General features: G+C 49.7%; 1 protein-coding gene across 1 annotated transcript in view; it reads left to right on the forward strand.

The window, feature by feature from the left end:
- The window catches only part of WIPF3 (WAS/WASL interacting protein family member 3), a gene marked incomplete at its 5' end in the record, with an annotated part of 65,761 nt that overhangs the window by 44,111 nt on the left and 8,681 nt on the right, over nt 1-12,969 (forward strand). The window contains 3 exons of the mRNA XM_080818311.1: nt 1,792-2,559; nt 4,723-4,872; nt 5,850-5,951. Of these exons, the coding sequence (XP_080674437.1) occupies nt 1,792-2,559; nt 4,723-4,872; nt 5,850-5,951 (1,020 nt within the window). The remainder of the gene's footprint in view (nt 1-1,791; nt 2,560-4,722; nt 4,873-5,849; nt 5,952-12,969) is intronic.

Here is a 12,969-nt window from a genome sequence, read left to right on the forward strand (position 1 = left end):
GCATATGGGGAGACCTCACCTTGTTAGGGACTGCCTTGGTCCTCCCTCTCCATCTCTGTGTGCTGCGGAAGCAGGCTTGGAGGCAGGAATCTCTGAGCCTGACCCCTGTCCTGGACCTCCCATGAAATGTCTAACATTAGCGTTGTGGGTGGTAGATCCCGTCCTTGGCAAGGCCAGGTGGGGGCCTTCCCTCCTGATCGTGGTCCGCCAGCTGTTACGGCAGTGCCTGCCTTAGACCCCAAGGGGATCAGTGATGTCAGACAGGGTGGAGGCATTGGTATGAAGACGTTATCTCTTCTGAAATGGCCCCAAAGAAAACCCTCAGCAGAGGAATGGGGACATCACCACCCTGCCTCCCAGAGCAGCCGTTTGGTATCGAGACCTGTAATGAGTAGTGCTGCCCAGGTAACTGTCCCCTCATCGCCGGCGGGGGGGCTGGGGGGGGCATCCCTGTGGAAGGCCAGGTGCTGCCATTCGGCCCACTGAGTTTCAGCTCCAGCGTCCCCTCTGCCACACCTCGCTTTGATTGCCTGGCTTTTGGCATCAAGCCCTTTGGGGTACAATCTAGCACCTGGTTGGGGAAACACAACTGGAGACTCATCAGCTGAAAAGCTCAGAACTGCCACCAGACGCTGGGGTTTCTAACCTGATTTGAAATTTGTGGTTTTTATTCTGCAACACCCGGGAAGCTGTAGGTGGGAGAAGCAACCATCTTTTCATGTTCTGCACATGTTCTGCACATGTTTTCATCAGGGTAATAAAATACAAGGGTGCAAGGATAAGAAAAGACAGATTCCCCAGAATTCCATTCGGGAGAGCAGTGTATCTGTTTGGAAGGCGTATTTTAGCATGCCTCCTGAGCGGAGGGTGATGCTCTAAAGACACATTTAAGCAGTGATCGCAGACCTTCCTTGCTTTAGTAAACGGAGAGGGGAACATTCTTCTCCACAGTGAGAGAGGAACGAGGGGGAAAGAGTGCAGTACGGTGCAAGGGCTTTGTGCAAAGAGTGGCGAGGCCCTCCTAGGGAGCACCTCTGCCCAGCCTTCCCTGAAGCACACCAAACACACATCGCTGTGAGGAGTGTGCCATTGTGAGTTCCCAAGAGCCCTATTTTTCAAGTTGGGGTTTGTGGATCTGTGAGTTGAGGAGACCTGGGAGACCAAGAGACAGAGAGCCTGTTGCAAATGGGCATGTCTTTTGCAACTTCCAGAGGCCATGGAACTGGGAGGTTCAAGGTCATTAGACCTGGATCCTCAAGTCAGTTCCCACTGTCTTCTGAGTGACCTTATACATTCAAGGAATGATTCATCTTCTGATCTTGCTGCAGAAAACAAATGCTCACACCATGCTGGAAGTGAGGAAAGCCTCCCTAGCAAGGAGCCTCTTGTTGGTACACCTGAAGGTCCAAACTAGGATGTAAGGACTGGGTCCCCAAATGCAGTGACCTAGTGGGTAGTGGTGAATGAGTGTGAGGGTGGTGTTGCAATGAGGAAGGCTGAAGGAGGCCAGAACAGTCCAGTGCTCTGGGTTGGGAGACTCCTGGGCCCTTGGCAGGTGAGGGCAGAGGTGGGATGGAACAGGAAAGCTGGTCCTGCACCACACCTGGTGGCCTGAGCTGGGCTGTGACAGGTGCTGCCCCTGAGGCTTCCGGTTGAACCTGCAGAATGACAGTGCCCCCCCCCCCACAGTTCACAGATATCATGGGGGATGATGTCTGTCCTCGCTGCCTACAAACTTGGGTTTCTCCTTCCTCTGTCTCTGAGCTGACTCAAAACTTGTTTTCCTTCCAGGTGGCAAGATAGGGCAGGCCCCTGGCTCCCGAGCATCTTCTCCCCGGCTGCCCACGAAAGCTCTTGGTGGCCCACTTAACCCCCCTGCATCTCCCAGGCTAGGCAATGCCTCGGAGGCTCATGGCACCTCCAGGACAGTCCCTCCTCGCCCCAGCATGCCTGCCCCACCGCCTCCCACCCCACCCCCACCTCCTCCACCCCTACCCCCACCCCTGCCCCCTTCCTCCCCCACCAAAGCTCCACTGGTGTCCCCACCTGGCCCGCCCACCAAAGGGAACACCCCAGGGGTTGCTCCCCCTCTCCCCTCCGCACCTCCCCCTCCTCCTCCGCCCCCACCCCCACCCCTCCCTCCTACCCCACCGCCACTCGCCCTGGCCTCTGTTCTCAGTGACAAGGCCATGAAGCCTCAGTTAGCCCCCTTGCACCTGCCGCCCATCCCACCCCCACTCCCTCTCCTCCCCCCTTGTGGGTATCCGGGGCTCAGTGCAGAGGCTGCCAGCCCCACCCAAGATGTTCGGGAGCCTCCCGCCCCACCGCCTCCGCCACCCCCACCCCCTCTTTATGCCTCCTGTACCCCGAGGTCGTCTGTGCCTGCTCCTCCTTTGCCAGGAGCTAACAACAACAGTGAGGCTCCACTCCTCCCGCCCCCCAAGTCCCCCAGCTTCCAGGCCCAGCCACCCAAGTCCAGTGCGCAGGCCTTGCCGACACCGCCAGCCCCTCCAGGATCGCAGCCGTTCCTGCAGAAGAAGAGGCCCGGCCGAGGCCCAGGTAAGCACCAGTCTTCGCGTTCAGGGTGGCCGTAGCAGAGAACCTCTCAGCCCTCGCCAGTGATTAGGAAGGTGCTGGGGACACAGCCAGCGCCCTGCTCCTAAGGCAGACCCACTTGGGAACACCTTGAGATGTCTTAATTCTTGGACTTTGTTTTAGAACCGAGCTATCAGTGCCCCTCATGGAGCACAGTCATACTTGTTGTATTGGACTTTATGTTGTATTCATGGAAGGGACAGGAAACCAAGGGGGATCGAGGCTGAAAGGCTTGTCCAAGATCACACAGACCCAGGCCAGGCATTCTGGCTTTGATCACCTTGTAGTTACTAGCTGTGTGACCCTGGACAATCCCTTAGCCTCTCTGGGCTTCCTTCTCCTCATCTGTAAAACGGGGCCAGCGATAGTTCCCACCTCTTGTGATTGTTGGAGCAGGGCCTGGCAACACTGAACTCTAGAGAAGCGTTATTTCTTCTTACTCTCACCCTTCATAGACCCAAATCTCCAACCTGAGGGGGCTGTGGGTGCGGTCTGTTTCCAGAACCAGGTGTCTGGTGTCGTTTATGCCGGAATTTCTACAGCCTGACTCCCAGCCACCGTTGGCACTGGCCCTCGGCAGACTGGATTCACATTCTGTCTTCCTTTTGGCACATTCTCGTGCTGACTCAAGAAAACTAAGGGTCCGTATTTTGAGCCAAATATTGAAAATAATTCCTTCACATACCTAGCAGAGGGGATTTTGGATTGAGCATGCATGCCCACGACTGATTTCCACATGGCAAGGAGGCTCCATTTGCCTTGTGTCCTTCTGAATAGAAAGTATACCCACATACACACCCATCCACACACACCCATCCACACGTGCCCACAAACACCGTGATCCACACACACACATACACACCAACACACACCCACACTCACACGCACACATATTCCTCGGTCTTTAAGAAAATCTTCTCATGCAGAAGGTTTCTTAAATGTATTTGTTCAAATTAAAAATAGCACAGGCTCCCTGTAGAGCAAATAGAAAGAAATTGAAATCACCGACAGTAACGTCACCCAGAAATAAAAGCTGTCATAGTCAGGTGACAACTTGTCCTTTCCTTTTTTTTTTCCTGAAAGTATCTACAGATTTACAAAATTAATACAATTTTGAATATACAATGTTCTATGCTGTTTTAATTTAATATTACATTATAAGCGTCTCACCAAGTTAAAGCTTGTTCATAAGCGTATTAAACTGATCATCAGCATTTACCAGATTTCTACTATTCAGTTGATTCTCTTTTTTGTTATTGTGACTAATATTGGAGGAAACACTTTTGTAGCAATTGTCATCCACCTTTCGGATGTTTTGAATAGACAGGTGCCTCAAAAGGGATTCCTGGTACAAAGGGCAAGAATATTTTTGAGGCTGTTGGTCACAAAGATAAGGTCCGAGGTATTCTCTTTTGAAGTGACTGGTCGCCACAAGGGCCAGCGTTCACGCTGATGAGCTGCCCATGATTCTGAAGTGTTCGTGGGGCGGTGAGAAGACAGTGCCTCAGATTCAGGTGGGCGAGGAGAGAGAAGAAGGTTGTCATGGTGGCCGTTCTGTGGTGGGCGGGGTGGATTTAGGCTGACTACAGGGAGAAGAGAGGGTATGTAAGTCAGGGAACCCCCCCCCCACAAGCAGAACCTCGGGGACAGGAGTCAGCCCACAGCCTGTTCGTCTCACCCCTCCCACACACACACACACACACACACACACACATACTTCACCTACAGATGGCCCTTCCCTTTCTTCAGACTCTGCAGCGGTTCCCCTTCTTTGGCTGTGCCTTCTGATCCTGAAGGTGGCCGTCATCGTCCTTCTTGTCACAGCAGCTAACATTTACTGAACTCTGCTGCATGCCACTTGACTTCACTCATTCAGCCCTCTCAGCACCCCCAAGGAGGCGTGTGTACTGTGATCCCGTTTTACAGGTGAGGACACAGAGAGTTGTCATTATTCCAGCAGGAGAGCTGGAATGCAGTCCCAAGCAGCTTAGCCCCCGAGGCAGCCCTTTTAGTCACCAGATCCTGTGACATCCCGGGACCTCAGTACATTACCTCCCTCCCCCAGGAGGTTATAGCATCTGCTGTCTCCGGTCCTGTAACTGAATACACGGGTATCTTTTCTCTAAGGGACCAGCGGGGGGAAGCTCAATCCACCCCCAGCACCCCCTGCGAGATCACCCACCACAGAGCTTTCAAGCAGAAGCCAGCAGGCCCCAGCCTGGACCCCAGCACAGCAGCCAACAGGTCAACTGCGCAACGGAAGCCTGCATATCCTCGGTGAGTGGGGTCACCTTGTGCTGCGCTGGCTGCCGGTGTGGGAGTGGTTTCCCCTGGCCCTTGGAGGGAGTGTGCCAGCCCAGCATGTCAGGGTACATGCTTTGCAAGAGCAGGGAGCTCCCTCCAGGGCAAAACAGCCAGGAAGTTGTATTAAAGAAGGTTTCTCTTGAGGCTTTCTGGGAGGTTCCAGAACTCATCCTCTGACTTTCTGATTGTGATGAGAAAGACGGAAGAAAACCAACATGCAAACTGTATATGTGTGTGTCTTGTCTGTCTCTGAGGAGAAATCCATGCATATTGGATGACAATAGAAAGAATGGAGTGGTCTGGAAAAGGCGAAAGGATGAGTAGAAGGCCCACCAGACAGAGGGATGGTTAGGGCAAAAATACAGAGAGAGGAAGGAAAGTTCTCTAGCGTCAGACCCAAAGCCTAGGTCACAAAGCAGGGACTCAACTAATGAAAGGGCCACAAGTCTCCTCTCTTCATAAAATCAGGAACTCAGGGAAAATCCTGTTTGCTTTGGGAAGTTCCAGGTCCCCCACTGGACGTAAGCCATGCTTCTTCCCACCAGCCAAGCTGAGGACTTTTAATCTGCTCACCCCTCCCAAAAACAGCCCTCATCAGGGGCTCAGGAGTAGCTGCAGGCCCCAGGCACTCTGCTGGTCCCTTGTTGCTGTCACGTTCCCCACCTCTGACTCTGGACCCTGGATAGCTCGTGATTTCTCCCTTTAGAAGTTTCCTTAAGATGTTGGTCAAGGTGGGGTGGATGATAGGGAGAGTCTGTTGATTTCACTTTTCCTGATTCTCCTTGTCTGAGCTAAGCAGTAAAAATTGAGAGGTGATAGATGAGTATTCTCAAGGGGGAATGGCTCAACCACGAAAGCCCTTGAACTGGGCAGGCAAACCTCTGTGCTCCTGGAAATTTTCAAGTTCATCACAATAACCGGAGTAATTTTGCTCTTTTCCACCTGTGCAGATGACTTTGAATCTAAATTCACGTTCCATACCGTGGAAGACTTTCCTCCTCCAGATGAATATAAACCATGCCAGAAGATTTACCCCAGCAAGATCCCCCGAAGTAAGTACCACCTTGGGAAGCCTGTTGGTTTTCCCTGACCCTCCAGAATTAAATGCTTAGTATGCGTTGATGGGCCACAGGCTGCCTAAAGGATGATGTCTTGATTTCACCGTACTACTGGGAGAATACAGTGCTGTTCCTGCTTCTGGAAGGATCTGAACACTTACTTGTCCTGGCCCCAGTGATTCCTTTGGAAGCTTTTTACAGAACTCCAGAGTGAATTGTTTGGCTTTGGATTTGAGTGCCTGGATTTACCGCTTGTCCCTCCCCTCCCAGGGCTTTTGACAAAGGAGCTAACCACCCCCAAGACAACAGCAAAATGGGAGGCAGGAGCTTCGTATTAATACCCAGAGAACATTCTAAACGAGTGTTCAGAATTCTGGCAGACTGTGAAATGAAGAATGTCCTTAGGTCAGTGGTTCTCCACCTTGAATACACATTAAAATGACCTACAGAGCTTTTAAAAATCCCAAAGGCCAGGCTGCACCGAGACCCACTAAATCAAAAATGCAGGATGGGAGCCACGTGGCAGTATTTTTGAAAACTGCCAGGTGATCGCAGTGTCCAGCCAAGGACGAAAGTCTCAGGCTGATCAGAGCCTGACTTCTCCCAGTTTCATCATGTGGCCAGCCTCCAAGTAGAGGCCTTCACTCTGCTTACCTCCTTAGCCCCCTAAGAGTGGAAGAGGCAGAGGCTGGCGTATCCCTCAGGCCCGGAAGGGCAGGGAAGCAAGGACTTTAGGAAAACGGGAAGCAAAGAAAAGCAAAGTGGGGAGTGTTAAGCACTCAGCGAAGCTGCCTATTAGTTCTGGTCCAGTGCTGAGCCGGCGCAGCTGGGCAGGGGCTGGTAGGAGGGACAGAGACAACAACATGGAGTAACGAGGAAGGCTGTTTCCTGCGCTCCGACAGGAGTTGGGCCCCCAGTCTCAGACACCTGTGGACTGGCATGGAAGATCGTCTGGGCCCTGGGATAGCCCAAGACCATGAACTGGACTTTGGCGATGTCCCTCCTCCAGGGTTCACCCCCCTGCAGGCAGATGAGGGAGCATGCACCTGCCCCCTGCTCAGTTCACAGAGCCTCTTGGAATCAGCCTGGGCAGGTCTTTTTCTGCTGGGATTGTCCATTTAGAGAGAAGTGACCTTGTGTGCTTTTTAAATAATGTGCAAACACTGCTGCTGTGAACTAAGAGAGAGAGAGGAAGGGGAGGGGTGCAGCATGAGATGGGAGGACCAGAGATGGACTCCACACTGTCGCACTCCTGCAAGGCTCATTTCCTTTCCCTAAGCAAGTGTTTGTTAACTGGCCACGTTCATGCCACAAATCCCACCGTTCTCTGCTACACCCAGACGGTAACAGGTGAATGTGACAACTGGCCCCTGGAGGCTTTTTGGTTACTGACTGCTACCCTAAACCAGAGGCCAGAAACGACATATTTGAAGCTCTGTGGGCCATTCGGTCTCAGTCACAACTACTCGGTTGCGCTGTTTTGACCAGAAAGGAGCCATTGACGATACAAAAATGAATGGGCATGGCTGTCTTCCAGTAAAACTTTATTTACAAAAAACAGGTGCCTCAGGGCACCTGGGTGGCTCAGTGGGATAAAGCCTCTGCCTTCAGCTCAGGTCATGATCCCAGGGTCCTGGGACTGAGCCCCGTCGGGCTCTCTGCCTAGCGGGGAACCTGCTTCCCCCTCTCTCTCTGCCTGCCTCACTGCCTACTTGTGATCTCTCTCTGTCAAATAAATAAATAAAATCTTTAAAAAAAACAAAAACCAAAAAACAGGTGCCTGCTAGATTTGATCTGCTTGCCCTATTTTGCTAATCTTGGCACTAAACCATTCCAGAAAATCTGATTCTCCAAAATCTCACTTCTTTCTCAGTACCATGCTAGGCAGTCCTTCAACCTTCAGATGCGGTAAGTTCTAAAGTTCGCTGCTTTTTGAGCCCATGGTACCTGGTCCCTTCCCTGGGAATGGAAACGAGGCTGTGCCTCATACAGCTCGCCAGGAGGGCGCAGCTGGCCATCTGTGCTGTCTTCCTCTCAGCACAGAGAAATGGCCCCATCAGGGGCTATATACACACAAAAATAACTGGATGCTCAGGAAAATGCAGTTTAAAGAAAAGTAAAGAAAAAGAAAACCTGCTAAGTGAACTGACATCCTACAGACCAGGAAGGGTATTTGCGATTTCAAAAATAAAATACAGCTTTAGAATAATGCAGCATTGGCAGGCTCGAAATCCTCCTTTGGCTTCTGAGCACAATTACACTGGCATGTTCCTGCCCTCCCTGTGAACCGTAGGGTAGAACCTTGGTAATTCTATTAGTGTGAGTCTGATACAGTTCATGCCTGTCTGATTCCATTCCTTCGCACAGTTTTCCTCGTGCTCCCCACTGACCTGGTTCCCCAAGACTGGAGTTCATGATCTGGGAGACAGTGTTGGTTCTGTGGGATGAGTATGTTCTCACGCTGTCTCGTAGCAGTTCCGGCTTTGTCTCCAAGCACTTGCTCACTTTCTCTCTCTGCTCCTGACACCCACACACAGCACACAAACACCCTCGTGCGTGGCTTTTCCACTTGTCCTCTTCACTGTCTCCACCCTGCTCATATTAGTGGTTTTCTTTCTTTGATAGGATGATTTTACCTAATTTTTTAATTGTTTTAAAAATGTGTTATGTTCCTCAATAAGTCAATTGTAGAATTACCGTAGGATCCAGCAATTCCGCTCCTGGGTGTACACCCAGAAGGATTGAAAACGGGGTTCGAACAAGAGTTCATGCACAGATATTCACAGCAGCACTCTTGGCAATAGCCAGAAGGTAGAAACATCCAGTGTCCATCCACTGATGAATGGATAAACAAAACGGATAGCCATGTGATGGAATATTCTTTGACGATGAAAGGGGATGAGGTATGGATCTATGCTACGACATGGATGAACCTTGGAAACTCGCAATGTGTGACTGAATGCAGACACAAAAGGTCACATGTCATATGATCCCATTTCCATGACGGAGCCAAAACCGGCAAATCCTTAGAGACAGAAAGTAGAGTTAGCAGTTGCCGGGGGCTGGGGGTATGAGGAATGAGAAGTGGCTCCTAGTGGGTATGGGCTTCTTTTTGGGGTGATGGATATGTTGTGAAACTAGGCAGAGGTGATGGTCGCACAACACTGTGAATGTATTCAAGGTCACTGGTGGTAAATTTTATGTTATGTGCATTGTACTGCAATAAAGTAGGAGGGAACACCCTATCAGTAGCACTCTTGAGGAAAAATTGCATAGGTCACAAATATTTATTAACTTAGTGATGATAGAAAGAGTGAAGTTATCATATTGACAGATAATTAACTGAGACCTCACTGGAGAGATTGAGATAAATGGTCCCCTGACACAGCCTCAAGAAATTCACATTTTGGTGGAGAAAAGGAGGAGAGACAGACAACCAAACATAACATCTCAGTCTGGTGTTCCCAGCAAAGCCATCCTGATCACAGTTCAGTGGAAAAGTGGCTGGCTAGAAACCTGTTTGCATCCCAACTCCTTTAAACATAGAATTTTTGGGGTGCCTGGGTGGCTCAGTGGGTTAAGCGTCTGCCTTCGGCTCAGGTCATGGTCTCAGGGTCCTGAGATCAAGCCCCACATTGGGCTCTCTGCTCTGCTGGGAGTCTGCTTCCCCCTCTCTCTGCCTGCTTCTCTGCCTACTTGTGATCTCTTTCTGTCAAATAAATAATAAATAAATCTTAAAAAATAATAAAAAACAGAATTTTTAATTGTTTAAAAATGCATAACATGAAATTTACCATCTCAACGCTGTGTGAAGTGTACAGTTCAATAGTGCTAAGTACATTCACACTGTTGTGAGACCGATCTCCAGAACTCCTTTCATCCTGCAGAACGGAATCTCCGTACCCATTAAACCCATGAAAATAGCACCCACCACTCTACTTCCTGGCTCTAAGAGTTTGACTTCTCTCAGTACCTCATATAAGTGGAATCATATACTATTTGACTTTCTGAGACTGGCCTTCTTTCATTTAGCCTGATGTCCTCAAGGTTACCCACTTTGTAGCATCTGTCATTCCTTTCTGAGGCTGAATAGTATTCTATTGTCGGTATGCATGACACTGCGTTTATCCGTTCATCCGTCGGTGAACAGTTGGCTTGCTTCCACCTTTGGCTGTTGTGACTAATGCTGCTAGGAACATGGGGGTATGAGGATCTCTTTGATACTCGTCCTGGCTTTTAGTTCTGTTGGGTATAATATAACTAGAAATGGAATTCCTGGCTCATATGATAATTCGATTTCTAATTATTTGAAGAACCACCATACTGTTTTCCATTTTACACTCCCACCACTTGACATTCCCATCAGCGGCACACAAGGGTTTCTCCACATCATCACTAACGTTGTTGTTCTCTGGTTTTTTGATACTAACCATCCTAATAGGTGTGCAGTGGTAGCTTGTTGTAGTCCAATTCCTATTTTAAAATAGTTACTTTACACTTAGGGCAAAACTAGCCACCATTGTTTCCATAGCGAAGAAACTTCTCCAGCAAGTGCTGCCGTCACTTTCACAGTATCGGGTGGTTCATGTCATGAAATCAAAGGAGGAGCTGATCTCCTCAAGCCTGAGAGACTCTGTAGACACTGCCGGTGGCTGAGCATTTATCTCTGCCTCTGCAGAGGGCAGCAGGACAGGAAGGATCTCTGCCCTGTGCTTACCTTAGCTGTTCTCCTTCATAAGCTGTCTTCCAACACCCCACTCTCTTACCGCTATTCCTGTCCTTCTAGAATATTCCTTTATTCCTCTGAAATGGCCAAAGGAGTGTCATGTCTATAAAACATCTTCCTTGACCTGCTGTGGCCCCTGGGCCACGTATCTGCTCCTCTCACAGCCAGTGCCGTGTCTACTTCCTCTCTTCCTGTCCTCTGAGACATCTTCCACCCACCTCGCCATGGAAAGAGCCCTTAGCAAGGCCACCAGGGGATGCCATGTTGCCAAAGCTAGCGGTCAGAAGTGTTAGCTAGAATTCATTACTCCCTCCCATGAAGCACTTCTTTGCTTGGATTTTTGGACAGCCCTCTCCCTCCTCCTTCCACTTTGTGCTCACCACTCCTCCACTTTTTGTTACATCAAACACTTTGGAGTCATCTTTGGCTTCTTTCTTTCTCTTCTGCTCCCACATCCGAGTTACCAGAAAAATCTTGGGGCTCCTCCTGTGAAATGTATCCCCAGTCTGCTCTCTCTCAGCTCCTCTGCCACTCTCAACCTGGCTGCAACCACCATCATTTCTTATCCGGAGGCTGCGGGAAACCTGCTGACAGGCTAGCGGCCTGTCATACTAGCGGCCCCATGATTCGTCTAAAGCCCAAGTCCAGTCAGACCACTCTCTGCTCCAAATCCTCCACGGAGTTCCCGTCGCGCTCTGTGTCAATTAGAAATCCTCCCCCATGGCTCCTAAGACCTGTCTGAAGTGCCCACACACCCAGCCCCACTCCCTACAAAACCTCATTTTGCCCCAACAGCACAGACCACCTACACCTTGTAGAACATTCCAAACACACTCCCTCCTCTGGGCTCTGGGCTCTTTGCACTTGCTGTTCCTTCTGTGGGACACTTTCCCCAGATGTCCATGAGACTCACTCGCTGTGTCCTATGGGTATTTGGTCTGATGGCATTTTATCAGCAAGTTCTTCTCTGACCAGTCTTTATTGAGTAGCAGCCCTTCCTGCCGCATCACTTCTGTTCTCTACACTCTGCTTTCTCACTTCCTTCAAAGCATTTATCACTTTCTGACATATTATATATTCATCTGTGTCCTGTCTCTTTCCCCCAGTAAGACCCAGAAGGGACGGGATGAAATCAATTTTTACGCACTGGGGTCTATCGCCAGCTCCCAGAATGGGGCCAGGCACACAGACACTTGATAAATACTTGTTGAATTAATAGACAAGAAAGTCGGGGTGCCTGGGTGGCTCAGTCGGTTGAGCATCTGGCTCTTGATTTTGGTTCAAGTCAGGATCTTTGATCTGAGATTTGCACTAGACCTGCTTGGGATTGCTTCTCTCCCTCTTCCTCTGCCCACCCCCCTCCCCCAGCTCATGCACATGCATGTGCTCTCTCTCTAAAAAGAAAATTGATGAGACTCTCCATACATACATACATTGCAAAACCATTTACAGAATAAAAAACTGGAAAACAGCACAGATCTCCAACAATGGGGTTAAATACATTAAGGAGAGCCACAGGATAGAATCCCATGCATCCCAAGGAGTGTTGTTGAATATTCAGTGACATGAGAAAATGCAAACACAACTTTGAGAAGTAAAAGCAAAACACCCAGCACACTAAAAGTACATAAAATAGAACTGAAATTTAATTTAAACAAGGAAATGACTTCGCAAATCTATATGCAGAGGGAAAGGGAAAGACGTTGACCAAATAGAAAAGAGGCTAGAAGCACATCCATTGACGTGAGCTCAATGGTAGAAGGCTGGGTGATTTTAATTTTCCATAGGCTTCACGATTTTGTCCAAGTTTTCTGTAACAAATACATATTACTTTTAATAATCATTAAAACTAATTTTAAAATTCTAAAATTTTCAAATTATTGGGAGGGAGACTCCGGCCAGCGCCTGGTCTGAGTACTTGTGGAGGAGAAACGTGGCCCCGTGGTACACGGGGTGACCCCGCTGAGTTCTGTACAAGCGGGATGTGGTCTGGAAGGAGTGGTGAGCAAGGCTCATACTAGCCTCAACTAAGACATGACAGTCGGGGAGGAGAGGAAAGGCCAGATATGCACCTTCTTCTTCTTTTTTTTTTTTTTTAATTTATTTGATAGACAAGGATCACAAGTAGGCAGGGAAGCAGGCAGAGAGAGAGGAGGAAGCAGGGTCCCCGCTGAGCAGAGAGCCCAACGTGGGGCTCGATCCGAGGACCCTGGGATCATGACCTGAGCTGAAGGCAGAGGCTTTAACCCACTGAGCCACCCAGGCGCCCCCAGATATGCACCTTCT

The sequence above is a fragment of the Martes martes genome (genome assembly GCF_963455335.1).
Source record: "Martes martes genome assembly, chromosome: 11".
In the NCBI taxonomy this organism is placed as follows: domain Eukaryota; kingdom Metazoa; phylum Chordata; class Mammalia; order Carnivora; family Mustelidae; genus Martes; species Martes martes.